The sequence below is a fragment of the Molossus molossus genome, unplaced genomic scaffold, assembly GCF_014108415.1.
Source record: "Molossus molossus isolate mMolMol1 unplaced genomic scaffold, mMolMol1.p scaffold_m16_p_4, whole genome shotgun sequence".
NCBI classification, from domain to species: Eukaryota; Metazoa; Chordata; class Mammalia; order Chiroptera; family Molossidae; genus Molossus; species Molossus molossus.
Window position 1 is genome coordinate 55,490,230 of NW_023425377.1, and position 17,647 is coordinate 55,507,876.

The following is a 17,647-nucleotide window of genomic DNA, read 5'->3' on the forward strand; positions in this document are numbered from 1 at the left end:
ACAAGGGAGCTCCCATTAGACTATAGGCTGATTTCTGAATAGAAACACTGCAGGCCAGAGAAAGTGGCATGAAGTACACAAAGTAATGTAAAGCAAGGGTCTGAATGCAGGACTAGTCTATACAGGAAGACTATGATTCAAATTGAAAGTGAAATAAAGAGCTGCACAGACCAAAAAAAAAGGCTAAAGGAATTTACTACCACCAAATTACCACTGCAAGACATGCTAAAGAGACTGTTGGAAGAGGAAGAAGAAACAGGGAGGGGAACACAAGCATAAAGAAAAAAAATGGGAACAAATAAGTGCCTATCAATAATACCCTTAAATATAAGTGGCTTAAATCTTCCAATCAAAGACATAGGGTAGCTGATTGGAAAAGAAAACATGACTTATATATATGCTGTCTACAACAAAGCTATCTCAGAACAAAGACTCACACAGGATGAAAGTGAAGGGATGAAAAAATAATTTTCAAGCAAATAGAAACAAACAAAAAAGCTGGTGTAGCAATACTCATATCTGATAACATAGATTTCAAAATGAAGGCCATAATAAGAGATAAAGAAAGTCACTACAGGTGCACAGGGGACTTCTGGTCAAGATGGCAGCATAGATAAACACGGTATCACCTCCTCCCACAACCATATCAAAATTACAACAAAACGACAACACAACCATCATTCAGAACAACCTGAAATCAAGCTGAATGGAAGTCCTACAATTACAAAATTAAAGTAGCCGCCACAGTGCAGATGGGCTGGTCCCACACCCACATGTGGTAGATAAAAATCAGGAGGGATACCTTGGTTGGGAAGGTCCTCCCTGAGGATTTAGGGGTCCTTGTCCCACACCAGGAGCCAAGCTCAGGGTCCCAGTGCCAGGAAGAAAAGTCCCCATAACTTCTGGCTGTAAAACCTGTGGGAACAGAGGTAGAGAAAGGCTGCTGCTGCAGAAGCCCAGGCAGCTCCTCTTAAAGGGCCCACACACAGACTTATGGACTTGCTCCCTCTGAACTCATAGGGGAGGTGGCTTGTCGGACATCAGAGACATACAGGGAAGAACTGAGCTGTTTGGCTTCCGGACGAGGGCTGGAGGGGAAGCTATCTCCTGGACAGAAGTGCTGGCAGAGGCTGATGTTTATTTGGTGAGACTTTCCCCCACAGGGCAGGCAGACTTCTGTCATATCTAGGACTCCAGCAACCTGGCTTACACTGTTGGCCCTGCCCTGGTAATTTCTTGATTCTCGGTCCCACCCAACTATAGCGCCCACCCAAGCTGTTCCAAAGACTTTACCTTAGGATTGGCTTGTCTTGGGTCCTGCCTCAGAGTTTCCTAAAATCCCTCAAACAAGCAGCATCTGGTCTCAGCGAGCTCAATACCACTTGTTAAGTGGCCCCAGGCCTGGCATTAGAAGCAGCCAGCCTTGGTTCACCACTTGGCTTTTCCTGGGCACCACCAAGCCCAGCACAAGAAGCAACCATCTGTAGATCACTTTGTAGCTTATACCTGGTGGACCCGGATAGAACACAGACAGAGGCTGACCTTGTCCCAGAGACAGCACACCCAGTGGACAGCTTAAACCACATCAAAACACCACTACCCAACCACCTCCACAAGAGACACACTTAATGAGTGAACTCACTGGGTACCAGAGCCTGGATGAAGTAAGTCTTACTCTGTATGGTGGGCCCCTACACAGCTGATGCTCCAAGGTAGTCAGAGACCAGTGGCTAGTTGGTACAGCCAGTTACTGCAGCTGATCAGCCTGAGTAAATCCCTCCCATTGATGTGGCAACAGCAATCAAGACTCAATTACAACAGAAGGATTTACAGTCCACTAGGGGTGCACCTCGAGGTCCCAGCTGGGGTGATCAGGGAGACTGTGCCCCTGGGTCCTACAGGACACCTACAACTGTAGGCCACCCTATGAAGCCTAGAAGACATAGCAACTCTGCCTAATACATAGAAACAATCACAAGGAAGCAGCCCAAATGAGGAGACAAAGAAACATGTCCCAAATTAAAGAAAAGAACAAAACTCCAGGAAAAGAACTAAACAAAATGGAGATAAGCAATCAATCAGATGAAGAGTTCAAAATATAGGTTATAAGATTGCTCAAGCCAGCCTGCGGTACAGAGAGACCCGGGTTCGGTTCCCGCTAAGGGCACGTACCTCGGTTGCAGTTTATCCCCGGCCCTGGTTGGTCGTGCGGGTGGCAGCCACTCGATGTGTCCCTTCACGTCGATGTTTCTCTCTCTCTCTCTTCCTCTCTCTCCCTCCCGCTCTATCTGAACAAAAAATGGAAAAATGTCCTCGGGTGAGGATAAAAAAAAAAAAAAAGAAAAGAAAAGAAAAAGATTGCTCAAGAACTTGGTGAGACATTCAAGGGACTTAGTGAGACCTTCAAGGAACTTAAGGAGACCTCTGAGGAACTTAGTGAGAACATCAACAACATAAAAAAAAAAAAAAAAAAGACCTGTCAGAAATGAAGGATGCACTGATTGAAAAAAAGAATAATTTAAGACTGAAAATGGTGGCCAAGTGAATGGCAGCTACACAGACCATGTCCCAGGACCAAACTGGAATTACAATGAAAATAAAGATAAACCTTCAGGAGAAGGCAACTGAAAAGCAACTTGGATGACCACATAACCAGGGACACTGACTCAATCCTGGTAGGCTTGTGAAGACATGAGAGGGGGCCGGGAGCCCATGGTCTGCAGCAGCCTGGACTGGGACCAGCGGCAGCCTCAGCTGGGAGCTGTGCCCTCAGCTGGGAGCTGCAGCATCATTGGCGGGGACCTGCGCCCTCCGCTGGGACCTGCACCCTCCGCTAGAAGCTACACCCTCGGCTAGGAGCTGCTACAGCCTTGGCCAGGAGCGATGGCCTTAGCTGGAAGCTGCACCCTTAGCTGGGAGCGGCACCCTCGGGTTAAAGTCCCAAGAGGCTCCAGAGCGCAGAGCCAAGACAGAGGCTAAATTAGCAGGAGGCACTCACCTTAGGCTCCAGCAGAGGGAAGGCAGACTGGACGGGAACTGTGTGGGGACACTCGGGATTTGAAGGGCGCTCAGAGCTTTTGCTAACTTGCAGCCACTCAGGACTGTGGTCATCTTACTCCTTCCCAGGGCCCTGGGGAGAGGCGGCGGCCCCTCCCTCAGAGATTCACCCCACCTGGTGCCCATTGCAGTACTAATTGAGACCCATTAACAACCAGTATCTGCCCCACCCTTGGGAAATCCTCTTACACTGAGCACCTGAGGGAGTTTTTTATTCAACTGAGACTCCAACGCCTCCAGGTAAAAAGCTAGAGGATAACTGTACCATTCCCTGGGCTAGTGACTTTAATCAGGAAAGTAAGACTTGACAGTGGAGTGTAACATGGGTCCTCCCTGCCTCATCCAAACCCAGGAGAGGGAGCCAAAAACAGCAGAACACCAACACCCACAGGGAAAATTTGGCAGGCTCCAAAGCCCACTGTGATAGCCAAAATGGTGAAACACAGAAATAAAAGCCAAATGAAAGAACAAGAGACCTCTACCAATAATGAGATAAATGAGGTGCAGTTAAACAAGTTAACAGAACTAGAATTCAGAGCCATGATCCTGAGGAAGCTCAACAGCATGTGTAAGGACATGAGCACCATAAGTAAAGACATAGAAATGTGAAAATCAACCAGTTGGAAATTAAAAACCACCAAGAAGAAATGAAAGATGACATATCAGAAAAAAAAAAAAAAAAAAAAAAACATTGAAAAGTCTAAATAGCAGAGTAGAGGAAGCTGAGGACCAGATCAGTGAATTAGAAGACAGGGTAGAAAAAAATCAACCAATCAGAAAACCAAAAGGAAAAAATAATTAAAAAACAGGAAGACAGCTTAAGAGAATTGTGGGACAACTGGAAACGTAATAACATTAGCATAATAGGAGTCCCCGAAGAAGAAGAAAATGAGCAAGGGTTAGCGAATATATTTGAAGAAATAGTGACAGAAAACTTTTCTAACTTAATGAAGGAAGAAGGCATTCAAGTTCAAGAAGCACAGAGAGCCCCAAGCAAGAAGAACCCAAACAGGCCCACACCAAGACACATAGTAATCCAAGTGCCAAAAATTCAAGACAAAGACAGAATTCTAAAAGCAGCAAGAGAGAAGTAACAGGTTACCTACAAAGGAAATCTCATAAGGATCTCAGCTGCCTTCTCAACAGAAACACTACAGGCCAGAAAACAATGGCATGAGGTAATTAAGGTCAAGAAAAACAAGGATCTGAATCCAAGAGTACTCTACCCAGCAAGGCTATCATTCAAAATAGAAGGTCAAATAAAGACCTTCCCAGCCAAAAAAGGGTAAAGGAATACATTAGCACCAAACCAGCACTGCAAGAAATGTTAAAATGACTAGTGTAATTAGCAGGAGAAATAGGAAGAAAAATATAACCACACTAAACAAAAATGGCAATAAATAAGTACATATCAATAAACACCTTAAATGTAAATGGATTGAATGCTCCCATAAGATGACACAGACTAGCTGATTGGATAAGAAAGCATGACTCGTCTATATGTTGTTTACAAGAGACTCACCTCACAACAAAAGACTCACATAGGTTGAAAGTGAAGGGATGGAAAAAAATCTTCCAAGCAAACGGAATGGAAAAGAAACCTGGGGTAGCAATACTCATATCTTTTAAAATAGATTTCAAAATGAAGGCCATAACTAGAGACAAAGAAAGCCACTACATAATATTGAAAGGATCTACCCAACAGGAAGGTATAACCTTGATAAACATATATACACCCAATATAGGAGCAACAAAATATATTAAAAATCTTCTGGAGGACTTCAAAGGAGAAATCATTAGCAAAACAATCATAGGAGGGGACTTCAACAACCTGCTGACATCACTGGACAGATCCTCTAGACAAAAAATTAGCAAGGAAACAGAGACTCTAAATGAAGCACTAGACCAAATGGATTTAATAGATATCTACAGAAAACTACACCCCAAAACTACAGAATTCACATTCTTCTCAAGTGCACATGGGACATTCTCAAAGATAGACCACATGTTAGGACACAAACTAAGTCTCTACAAGTTCAAGAAGATTGAAATCATATCAAGCATCTTCTCAGATCACAATGGCATGAAACTAGAAATCAATTGCAAGAAGAACATGCAAAGACATTTGATCACATGGAAGCTAAATAGCATGTTATTAAATAATGAATGGGTTACTAAGGAGAATAAGGAAGAAATTAAAAACTTCCTGGAAACCAATGAAAATGAAGACACAACAACACAAAATGTATGGGATGCAGTGAAAGCAGTTCTGAGAGGGAAGTTCATAGCACTACAAGCCTACCTCAAGAATCAAGAAAAATCTCTAATAGACTGTCTAACCTCACAACTTAAAGAACTAGAAAGCAAACAAAAAGAAAACCCCAGAGCAAGTAGAATAAAGTAAACAGTAAAGAGCATAACAGAAATAAATGACAAAGAGTAAAAAAAACAACAACAAAAAAAACCTCAAAGGATCAATGAAACAAAGAGCTGGTTTTTTAAAAAGATAAACAAGATTGATGGACCCGTAGCTAGACCAAGAAACAAAGAGAGATAACCCAAATACACAAAATCAGAAATGAAACACGAGAAATAACAACTGACACCACAGAAATACCAAACATCATTAACAACTACTATGAACAATTGTATGGCAACAAATTCGACAATCAAAGCCAAATGGACAAATTTCTAGAAACATACTTTCCCAAAATTGAACCAGGAAGAGATAGAAAAGATGAACAGACCAAAAACAACAGAAGAAATTGAAGATGTAATCAAGACTCTCCCAGCAAACAAAAGCCCAGGCCCAGATGGCTTCATGGGGGAGTTTACTGAACATTCAAAGAAGAACACCCATTCTCCTCAAACTATTTTTAAAAATTCAAGAAGGAAGACTTCCAAACTTGTTTTATGAGTCCAGAATAATCCTAATTCCAAAACCAGATAAAGAAGCTGCAAGAAAGAAAATTACAGGCCAATATCCCTGATGAACATAGACACCAAAATCCTCAACAAAATATTAGCAATCAGATCCAGCAATATATTTTAAAAATTATTCAACATGATCAAGTGGGATTCACCCCAAGGATGCAAGGCTGGTACCATGTTTACAAATCAATAAAAATGATACACCACATAAACAAATGAAAGATAAAAATCATATGATCATATCAATAGATCCTGAAAAAGCATCTGACAAAATCCAGCACCAATTTTTTATAAAAACTCTCAGCAAAATGAGAATAGAAGGATTCTACCTCAACATGATAAAGGCCATATCTGACAGATGTACAGCCAACATCATACTCAATGGGCAAAAATTGAAAGCATTTCCCTTAAGAACAGGAATATGACAGGGATGGCCACTTTCATCGCTCTTATTCAACATAGTACTGGAAGTCTTAGCCACACTCATGAGACAAGAAGAAAAAAAAGGGGGATCCAAATTGGAAAGAAGGAAGTGAAACTGTCATTATTTGCAGATGACATAATATTGTGCATGGAGAAACCTAGGGACTTCACCAAAAAAAAACTACTAGATTTAATAAACTAATTTGACAAAATAGCAGGATACAAAATCAACATTCAGAAATCATTGGCATTTTTATACATCAATAATGAACACACAGAAAGAGAAACTATAAAAACAATCCCATTCACCATTCAGCAAAAAAACTTAAGATGTCCTATGAATAAAACTAACCAAGGAGATAAAAGACCTGTTTTCAGAAAACTACCAGACATTGAAAAAAAAATAAAGGAAGATATAAAAAATTGAAAGCATATACCATGTTCATGGATTGGAAGACTCAACATCATTAAAATATCATACTACCCAAAGCAATCTATAGATTCAATGAAATCCCTATTAAAATACAAACGGAATACTTCACAGATCTAGCAAAAATACTCCAAAAGTTTATATGGAACCAAAAGAGACCCCAAATAGCCACAGCAATCTTGAAAAAGAATAACAAAGTTGCAGCAATCACAATTCTGTATTTCAGATTATACTACAAAGCCACTGTAATCAAAATATCCTGGTATAGGCACAAGAACAGGCATATAGATCAATGGAACAGAACAGAGAACCCAGATATAAACCTAAGACATTATGCTCAATTAATATTTGACAAAGGAGGCAAGAACATACAATGGAGTAAAAAATGAAGCTAGACCACCAACTTACTACACACAAGAATAAACTCAAAATAGATAAAATACTTAAATGTCACTCCTGAAACCATAAAAATATTAGAAGTAAATGTTGGCAGCAAAATCTCAGACATCACATATAGCAGAATTTTCCCTGATACACCACCGAGGGTAAGAGAAACAAAGGAAAAATTTTATAAATGGGACTATGTAAAACTAAAAAGCTTCTGCACGGCAAAATAAACCTAATCAGAATAAGAAGAGAACCCACTGTATGGGAGAACAAGCATATTTGCCAATGATACATCAGATAAGAGGTTAATTTCCAAAACATATAGAGTATTCATACAACTCAACAAAAGACAAAAATTCAATTAAAAATGGGCAGAGGACCTGAATAGACACTTCTTCAAACAGGATATACAAATGGCCAAGTGACATATAAGAAATGTTCCATCACTAATCATGAGAGAATGCAAATTAAAAGGATTATAAGGTATCACCTCACACCTGCCAGAATGGCTCCATCAAAGTCATCAAACAAGAAGTGCTGGTGAGGGTGTGGAGAAAAGGGATCTTTAGTACACTGCTGGGGGGGGGGGGGTGATGTAGAAAAATGCAGCCACTATAGAAAACAATATAGTTTTTCCTCAAAAATAAAAAATTAACCTGCCAAGTAGACCCAGTAATGCTACTTCTATTACTATATCCCAAGAAGCCTGAAACACCAATCAGAAAGAATATATGCACCCCTATGATCATAGCAGTGCTATTTACCACAGCTAAAGCCTCAAAATATCTGACTGTCCATCAGTAGATGAGTGGATAAAAAAGCTGTGGTACATTTGCACAGTGGAATACAATGCAGCTGTGAGAAAGATCTTTTACCCTTTGAAACAACATGGAGGGACCTGGAGAGTATTATGCTAAGCGAAACAAGACAGTAAGAGAAAGACAAGTATCACATAATCTCACTTATTTGTGGAATATAATGAACAAAATAAGCTGATGAACAAAATAGATCCAGAGACATGGAAGTAGAGATCAGGCTGACAAACCTCAGAAGGAAAGGGGGTGGGGGACAGGAAGAGATAAACCAAAGAAATAATATACATATATGCATAACCAAAGGACACGGAGCAGTAAGGTGAAGGTGAGAGGGCAGGCAGGGGGATGAGTCTGGAGGAGTGTGTCAAAATGGTAAAAGGGATATCTATAATTTTTAAAAATTAATAAATTTAATTATTTAAAAAATATATTGGAACACACTGAAAAAAATCAGAAAATTGATTTTAAAGGAAACAGAGATAATTTAGAAAATGAAAAAGAACTTTTAAAAAAGTAAAGTGCCCAGAATGCTGGGAAAATATGCCCATTAACCCAGAACAGGTTACTAAGAATAATTAGAGAACATAAAAGAGGGTTTTTGTTTGTTTGTTTGTTTGTTTGTTTGTTTTTAATTAATTTATTTATTTTTGTTGCAGATATTTCTCCTTTTTCCCCCACGGACTCCTCCAACTCCCTCCTCCCCGCTCAGTTCCCAGCTTTGTTGTCCATGTCTATTGTTCATAAATATATGAAAATAAGTTCTGTAGTTTATCTCTCCCCCACAGCCCCTATTGTGGGGATTGTCAGTCTGTACCCCATTTCCACATCTCTGGGACTACCCCATTCTTCAGTCTGTTATGTTCCTTATATTCCACAAATAAGTGAGATCATATGATACTTGTCTTTCTCTGTTTGGCTTGTTTCACTTAGGAAAATACTTTCCAGGTCACTCCACATTGTCTCAGAGGATAAGAGATCTTTCTTTCTTACAGCTGCATAGTACTCCATTGTGTACATGTACCACAGCTTTTTTATCCATTTGTCAACTGATGGACATTTGTGCTCTTTCCAGATCTTAACTATTGTAAATGGTACTGCTACAAACATGGGGGTACATATATTTTTTTTTATTGGTGTTTTAGGCTTCTTAAGATATATTCCTAGAAGTGGGATCACTGCGTCAAAAAGCAGTTCAATTTTTAATTTTTTGAGGTAACACCATATTGAGTTTCAAAGTGGCTGTACCAGTCTGCATTCCCAACAGCAGTGTACTAAGGTCCCCTTTTTTCCACACCTTTGCCAACATTTGTTGTTTGATGATTTGTTGATGGTGGTCATTGTAACAGGTGTGAGGTGATACCTCATTGTTGTTTTAATTTGCATCTCTCTGATGACTAGTGATGTTGAGCATTTCTTCATATGTCTCTTAGCCATTTGTATGTCCAGTTTGGAGAGGTGTCTATTTAGCTCCTCTGCCCATTTTTTAATTGGGTTCTTTGTCTTCATTTTGTGGAGTTGTATGAGCATTCTATATATATTGGAAATTAACCCCTTATCTGATATATCATTGGCAATTATGCTCTCCCATACAGTGGATTGCCTTTCCATTTTGAAGACTGTATCTTTTGCTGTGAAGAAGCTTTTGAGTTTGATGTAGTCCCAGTTGTTCATTTTTTCCTTTGTTTCTGTTGCCTTAGGTATCAGTGAAAATTCTGCTGCGTATGATGTCTGAAACTTTGTTACATACATTTTCTTCTAGAATTTTTATAAAATCCTGAGTCACATTTAAGTCTTTTATCCATTTTGAATTTATTCTTGTATATGGTGTAAGTTGATGATCTAGTTTCATTTTTTGCATTTAGCAGTCCAATTTTTCCAAAACTATTAAAGAAACTGTTTTTACTCCACTGCATGCTCTTGCCACCTTTGTCAAATATTAATTGAGCATATTGCCTTGGGTCCATTTCTGGGGTCTCTGTTCTGTTCCACTGGTCTATATGCCTGTTCTTGTGCCAGTACCAGGCTGTTTTGATTACAGTGGCTTTATAGTATAACCTGAAATCTGGTAATGTGATCCCACCTACGCTGTTCTTATTTTTCATGATTGCTGTAGCTATTCCAGGTCTTTTTTGGTTCCATATGAACTTTGAAGTATTTGTTCTAATTCTGTAATGTATGTCATTGGTATTTTGATGGGGATTGCATTGAATCTATAGATTGCTTTGGGTAGTATGGACATTTTAATGATGTTAATTCTTCTAATCCATGAACAAGGTATGTGCTTTCACTTTTTTATATTTTGTTCTATTTTTTTTCAATGACCTATAATTTTCTGCAAATAGGTCCTTTATTCTTTGATTAAGTTTATTCCTAGGTATCTCAATTTTTTTGCCGCAATGGTAAATGGAATTTGTTTTTAATTCTTTTTCTGTGAGTTCATCATTGATGTATAAGAATGCCATCGATATCTTGATGTTAATTTTGTATCCTGCTACTTTGCCAAATTCATTTATTAAGTCTAGTAAATTTTTGATTGAGTCTTGGGGGTTTGTATGTATAGTATCATTTCATCTGCGAATAATAACAGTTTCACGTCCTCCTTTTCAATTTGGATCCCTTTTATTTTTTCTTCTTTGATTGTTGTGGCTAAGAATTCCAGTACTATGTTAAATAAGAGTGGCGAAAGTGGGCATCCTTGTTTTATTTCTGTTCTTAAGGGAAATGCTTTTCATATTTGCCCATTGAGTATTATGTTGGTTGTAGGTCTTTTATATATGGCCTTTATTATGTCTAGATATGATGCCTATATTTCCACATTGCTGAGCGTTTTTATCAGAAATGGGTGCTGGATTTTGTCGAAGGCTTTTTCAGCATTTATTGATATGATCATATAATTTTTATTTTTCATTTTGTTTATGTGGCTTATCACATTTATTGATTTGCGAATATTGCACCAGCCTTGCATCCCTGGGATGAATCCCACTTGGTCATGGTGAATAGTTTTTTTGATGTATTGCTGGATTCGATTTGCTAGTATTTTGTTCAAGATTTTGGTATCGATGTTCATCAGGGATATTGGCCTGTAATTTTCCTTCTTTGTAGTGTCTTTTTCTGGTTTTGGAATTAGAATTATGCTGGCCTCATAAAACAATTATGGAAGTCTTCCTTCTTCTTCAATATTTTTTAAATAGTTTGAGGAGAATGTTTATTAGTTCTTCTTTGAATGTTCGGTAAAATTTCCCTGTGAAGCCGTCCGGGCCTGGGCTTTTGTTTGCTGGGAGAGTCTTGATTACATCTTCAATTTCTTCTGTTGTTATTGGTCTGCTCAAGTTCTCTATTTCCTCCTGGTTCAGGTTTGAGAGAGTATGTCCATTTCCTTAGATTGTCAAATTTGTTGCCATATAATTTTTTATAATATTTGTTAACAATCCTTTGTATTTTTGTGGTGTCAGTTATTATGTCTCTGCTTTCATTTCTGATTTTGTGTCTTTAGTTTCTCTCTCTCTTTGTTTCTTGGTGAGTCTAGCTAAGGGTCCATCAATCTTGTGTATCTTTTCAAGAAACCAGCTCTTTGTTTCATTCATCCTTGAAATTATTTTTTTGGTCTTCATGTCATTGATTTCTGCTCTCATCTTTACTATTTCCTTTATTCTATTTGCTCTGAGGTTTTCTTTTTGTTTGCCTTCTAGTTCTTTAGGTTGTGAGGTTACATATTCTGTTAGAAATTTTTCTTGCTTCTTGAGGTAGGCCTGTAGTGCTATGAACTTCCCTCTCTGAACTGCTTTCGCTGCATCCCATAGATTTTGCGTTGGTGTGTGTTCATTTTTATTGGTTTCCAGGACGTTTTTAATTTCTTCCTTGATCTCCATGGTAACCCTTCATTGTTCAATAACATGCTATTCAGCCTCCATGTTTTCAAATGTCTTTGCATGTTCTTGTTGCTATTGATTTCTAGTTTCATGCCATTGTGATCTAAGAAGATACTTGATATGATTTCAATTTTCTTGAACTTGTAGAGACTTAGTTTGTGCTCTAACATGTGGTCTATCTTTGAGAATGTCCCATGTGCCCTTGAAAAGAATGTGAATTCTGCAGTTTTAGGCTGTAAATCTCTGTAGATATTTATTAAATCCATTTGATCTAGCACTTTATTTAGAGTCTGTGTTTTCTTGTTAATTTTTTGTCTAGAAGATCTATCCAGTGATGTCAGCGGGTTATTGAAGTCCCTTGCTATGATTGTATTGTTGTTGATTTCTCCTTTGAAGTCCTCCATAAGATTTTTAATATATCTTGGTGCTCCTATATTTTGTGCATATATGTTTACGAAGGTTATATCTTCCTGTTGGATAGATCCTTTCAATATTATGTAGTGGCCTTTTTTGTCTCTCGTTATAGGCGTCATTTTGAAATCTACTATATCAGATATGAGTATTGCTACCCCAGCTTTTTTTTTTCTTTTTATATTCTTGAAAGATTTTTTTCTATCCCTTCACTTTCAACCTGTGTGAGTCTTTTGTTGTGAGGTGGGTCTCTTTTAAACAACATATAGATGAGTCATGCTTTCCTATTCAATCAGCTACTCTGTCTTTTAATTGGAGCATTCAAACCATTCACATTTAAGGTGTTTATTGATATGTACTTATTTATTGCCATTTTTGTTTAGTGCATTTCTATTTTTCTTTCTATTTCTTCTACTCATTACAGCAGTCCTTTTAGCATATCTTGCAGTGCCGGTTTGGTGTTAATATATTCCCTTAGACTTGTTTTTGTCTGGAAAGCTCTTTGACCATGTATTTTGAATGATAGCCTCGCTGGATAGAGTAGTCTTGGATTCAGATCCTTGTTTTCATGACCTTGATTACTTCATGCCACTCCTTTCTGGCCTGTAGTGTTTCTGTTGAGAAGGCAGTTGAGAGCTTTATGAGGTTTCCTTTGTAGGTAACCTGTTGCTCTTCTCTTGTTGCCTTTAGGATTCTCTTTTTGTCTTTAATTTTTTGGTATTTTAATTATTATGAGTCTTGGTGTGGACCTGTTGGGTTCTTCTTATTTGGGGCTCTCTGTGCTTTTTGAAAATGAATGCCTATTTCCTTCATTAAGTTTGAAAAGTTTTCTGTCACTATTTCTTCAAATATTTTCTCTGAGCCTTGCCCATTTTCTTCCTCTTTGAGGACTCCTATGATTTCAATGTTATTACATTTCTAGTTGTCCCACAATTCCCTTAAGCTTTCTTCCTGCTTTTTTAATTGTTTTTTCTTTCTTTTTCTGATTGGTTTTTCTTTTCTTTTTTTTTTTTTTTTTTAATCCTTTCTTCTAATTCACTGATTCGTCCTCAGCTTCCTTTACTCTGCTCAGTAGTCCTTCCAATGTGTTCTTAATTCCTGCTATGTCATTCTTTATTTTTACTTGGTTGGTTTTCAGTGTTTCTATATCTTTACTCATGGTGCTGATGTCCTTACTCATGCTGTTGAGCTTCCTCAATATCATATCTCTGAAGTCTACCTCTGATAATTTGCTTAGCTGCATTTCATCTATCTCATCTTTGATAGAGTTCTCTTGTTCTTTCAGTTGGGATTTGTTTCTTTGTTTCACCATTTGGGCTATCTCAGTGGTTTTTGGAGCCTGCTAAATTTTCCCTGTGGGTGTTTGTGTTCTGCTGTTTGTGGCTCCCTCTACTGTGTTTGGATGAGCCTAGATGCTCCCACGTTAAAGACCACTTTCAAGTCTTACTTTCCTGGGTAGATTTGCAAGCCCAGGAAAGGTTCAGTTATCCTCTAGTTTTTTCCTGGTGGCTTGTAGTTTTACTTACTCAGTGCCTTGGAATGTAGCCCTAGTGTTCTGAAGAAGAGGATTTCCAGAGGGTGGGATTGATGCTGGTTATTAATGAGCCCCAATTTGCATTTCTTTGCCTCAGCTGGGAAAGGCTGAATTTTCACGGGGGTGTTGCTGCTTTTCCCCACAGCTCTGGGAAGGAGCACACTGGCCACTGTTTTTTGTGGCCACAACTCAGCAAAAACTCTGAGTGCCCTCCAAATCCTAGGTGTCCCCACAGAGTTTCAGCCCAGTCTGCTTTCCCTCTGTCATAGCCCCCAGGTAGTGGCTGTGGCTATTTTAGCACTCTGTTCCAGCTCTGTGTGCTGTGGATTGGGCTTTGTCTTTAGTCCCCAAGGGTGCTGCTCACAGCTAAGTCTGCTGCTGTCTGTGGGCTCCTAGCCCGCCACCCTCTCACACCTCCACAGATCCTACCAGTGTCCCTGGTTATATAGTCCTGTCCTGCTGCTTTCCTGTTACTTTTTTCTGAGGATTTGTCTTTATTTTAATTGTAATTCTTGTTTGGTCCTGGGATAACCTCTTATTAGCTTCTATTCACTCCACCTTCATTTTCACATCCTCTACACCTATCTTGTGCGCAGCTGGGTCACACAGGCCTTTCTGGTGCCTCCACATTCTGCAGGTCCCGCAGGTAACTGCATTGCACTGTCCCTTTAGGGACCTTGCTCTATGCCTATGTTATGGGCTGCTCGGTGTCACAGGCCTCTCTGGTGCTTCAGCACCCCACAGGCCCCACGGGTAACTAGATTGTGCAGTCCCTGCTGGGTCACACAGTCTTCTCTGGTGCTTCAGCACTCCATTGGTCCCATGGGTAATTGGATGGCACAGTCCCTGCTGGGTAGCACAGGCCTCTCTGGTGCTTCAGCACCCCGCAGTTTCTGCGGGCAGGCAGCTATATCATACCTCTCTGAGGCTCCAGCTTCCTGCTGCTCTTGTGAGCTGCTGGACTGCACAGGCCCCTGTGGGGCTCAACTCCTGCTCAGCTTTTGCTGTAATTTTTGCTAATGGGTCTCAGCTGCTGGTCTGTGCTTCTGTTGCCTGGGGATGGGTGTCTGCTCCCCAGCCTCTGTTGCTGAGGGTATATTTCAACTCTGGTCTGGCTGCTACTATGGAGGATTGTGCTGGGCTCCAGGCTGTCTGAGGCTTTCACGACCAGCACCTTGGGAGCTCCACTACTGCGCACTGGTCTGTGTTGACACAAATCGTCCACTGGTCTGATGGTGCCAGGTGTGCTGGTGGGCTCAGGTGTCTGGGCCCTAGCCACTCTCACTGTGTCCTCCCTGGGAAGACCCGGGATCTTCCAAAATGGTGAGACCTCCCCGCAGTGCAGGGAGAAGTGCCCTGAAGTTCCACTTACCGTGGTAGCCAGCTGCTTTGTCCACAGCACAGGAACTTTATGCTCCATGTCTCTGCGCTGCTTGGGTTTGGTTGTCCACCTTCATGTTTACTCACACTCTCTCACACACCCATTCACTCTCTCACACACTCACCCTCCCTCAGGTCCTGCCTGCCGCCATCTTCTTCCTATATCCCATAAAGAGGTTTTATGAAATTAAAGATGTGATGGGTAAAATAAAAATAGAAAATTTAAAAGCTGAAGTAAAAAGTCAAGGGCATCCAAAAAGATTAAAATATGAGAGAAAAGTTAGGAGATATATACAATTCAGGAGGTACAATATGTATCTAAGATTTCCAGGAGAACAACAGCAAAATAAAATAAGAGGGAAGAATATAAAGAAAAAGACAAAGATACTTTTCAAATCTTCAGATCAAAAAGGCCCATGTAATGCTAAGTAGGGTGAATGAGAAATACTTACAGGAGGCACATTCATATGCAAGGTTTACATACAAAGGACAGAGGGAAAACCTCCCAAGTTTTACTCTGGCACTCTGATTTAAGAATAATCATTTCAAAATCCACAAAGCAAAAAGTACTTGAAAATACAGACTTTCTTGTTTATTCCAAAGGGAAAGGGCCATGATTAGATTACTATGCTTGTACAGACAAGTCTAAAACCACATTTTCTCCCCTTCTTCTCAACTTCTCTCTTTAAACAAATTGCCTTGGGATCTCCCCGTGGAGCCAGATGGAAGCGAAGCTAGATCAGGGTTCCTAGAGCTGAGGACCCTAGTTTTGTGGGCCTCTTAGACACCCCCAAATGTCATAGCAGAGGCCCCACTTTGACAGGCAGCTCTGTGTGCATTTATTTATCTTGTCCATGGCCAAATGGCAAGCCCCCTTTTCTGGTTTTACTGTTTTAAGTGGGGTCTCAGCATCAGGCATGCCACCTACCCTCCTCCCTGTCATTGGGTATGAAGTTGGTTCTGTAGGCTTCCCAGGGATTTCTTAAGAAACCCAGTGATCAAGCTCAAATCAGGAAGGCTCAGTCCACCACAGGACCCCCACAGTCCTTCCCACCATCCTGGTTCCTCATCCCTGCCCTTGCTTTCTGTTGGTCTCCACAGGACCACATATTGTCACTGGACTGACTGGCAAAATACACTGCATATCCTCACTGTTATCTGTGAATTCAGTGGACCCTTCAAAGCCACTTGACTAGGTGGGGGTGGCCAGAGTGTCACTGTGCATCTATGTCAGGAGGATGTGCCCTGCTACCACCCTTTCCTACTCCCTGCCCTCTAACTTTTGGAGCACCTTCTTTTCAGACCCCTGGAGGAGGGGAACCCTTTGGTAGGAACGTGGCTCAGAATCTTCTCAGCCAGAGCAAGTTAGCTGGCCAAGGGTTCCATAAGCCTTGTCATCTGTGGCTACATGCCCTCAGTCTACTTGGCTTTTCCCCTCTGCATGGCCAGCAGAGCAATATGGCATGTTGGTGTTCATTGCCTGGCTCTGCCCTTGAGCAGCGTTGAGGCCCAACCTCACTGCAGCCCTCTGTGCCCTTTGGAAGTGAGTCTAACTGGGGTCTTACAGGTCACCGAGCAAAGCTGGAAGGTGAGAGGTGATGTGAAAGACAATGGCAAGTGAGAAGTTGCAGAAGTGGCAGAAAGTTCCCCCAGATGAGACTTGAGCTTAGGAAACTGATGGTCAGAAATGAGGCCTGCCACCTGGGGCAGAAGTATCCTGAGGTGTGCCAGCCTGGGGCAGTTGACTCTCTTCATTTGGGGATGTTGGGGTCACTGGGAGCTGGAGCCACCCTTTGTCTCCTCCCAGGCTATGCTCCTGTCACTGGGATGTGCCACCCTGTCCGCAGTTGCACCCTGAACCATGAGGACGGCTTCTCCTCGGCATTTGTGGTGGCCCATGAGACTGGCCATGTGTAAGTGGCCTCACAGGCCTGGTTGTCTGGGGAAGGTTGGGGCTTGAAGGGTCCCACTTCTCTGAGCCCAGAGAGGGACACACCCATATGAAAAGCACTAGGATGTTATTGCCTGTCTTCCCAGCACTGCAAAGGGCAGGCCCGAGGTCCTTTTTCTGTTGAGGAAACACATCAAAGGAAGGGCCAAGTGGGTTCTGGAGGCTCTCCCTGGATTTCCTCATTTTACAGATGAATAACTGAGCCTTTGAGGGAGGCTTGCCCTGGAGCAGAGAGCCAAAGGTGAGGTCCATGCCCCAGGCATCACCTGAATCTTGGGGCTGGATGGACACTGATGGGAAGCCTCACAGGGCCACTGAGCCTGTGCAGAGTGTGCAGAGAAGGCTCCCAGAGAGCTGGACTGCACTGCCTCTGCCCCCATTGCATTCTCACATCACAGCCCCCTGCCTTGGGGACAGAACACCGAGGGGCACGCTGCTGGATGCTGTCTCCCCAGTGTG

At 41.1% G+C, this 17,647-nt stretch overlaps 1 protein-coding gene across 1 annotated transcript in view; it reads left to right on the forward strand.

Annotated features, from left to right (window-relative positions):
• Positions 1 to 17,647, forward strand: part of ADAMTS2 (ADAM metallopeptidase with thrombospondin type 1 motif 2) — a 382,685-nt gene that overhangs the window by 280,394 nt on the left and 84,644 nt on the right. The window contains exon 7 of the mRNA XM_036240254.1: positions 17,045 to 17,150. Coding sequence (XP_036096147.1) covers positions 17,045 to 17,150 — 106 coding nt within the window. The remainder of the gene's footprint in view (positions 1 to 17,044; positions 17,151 to 17,647) is intronic.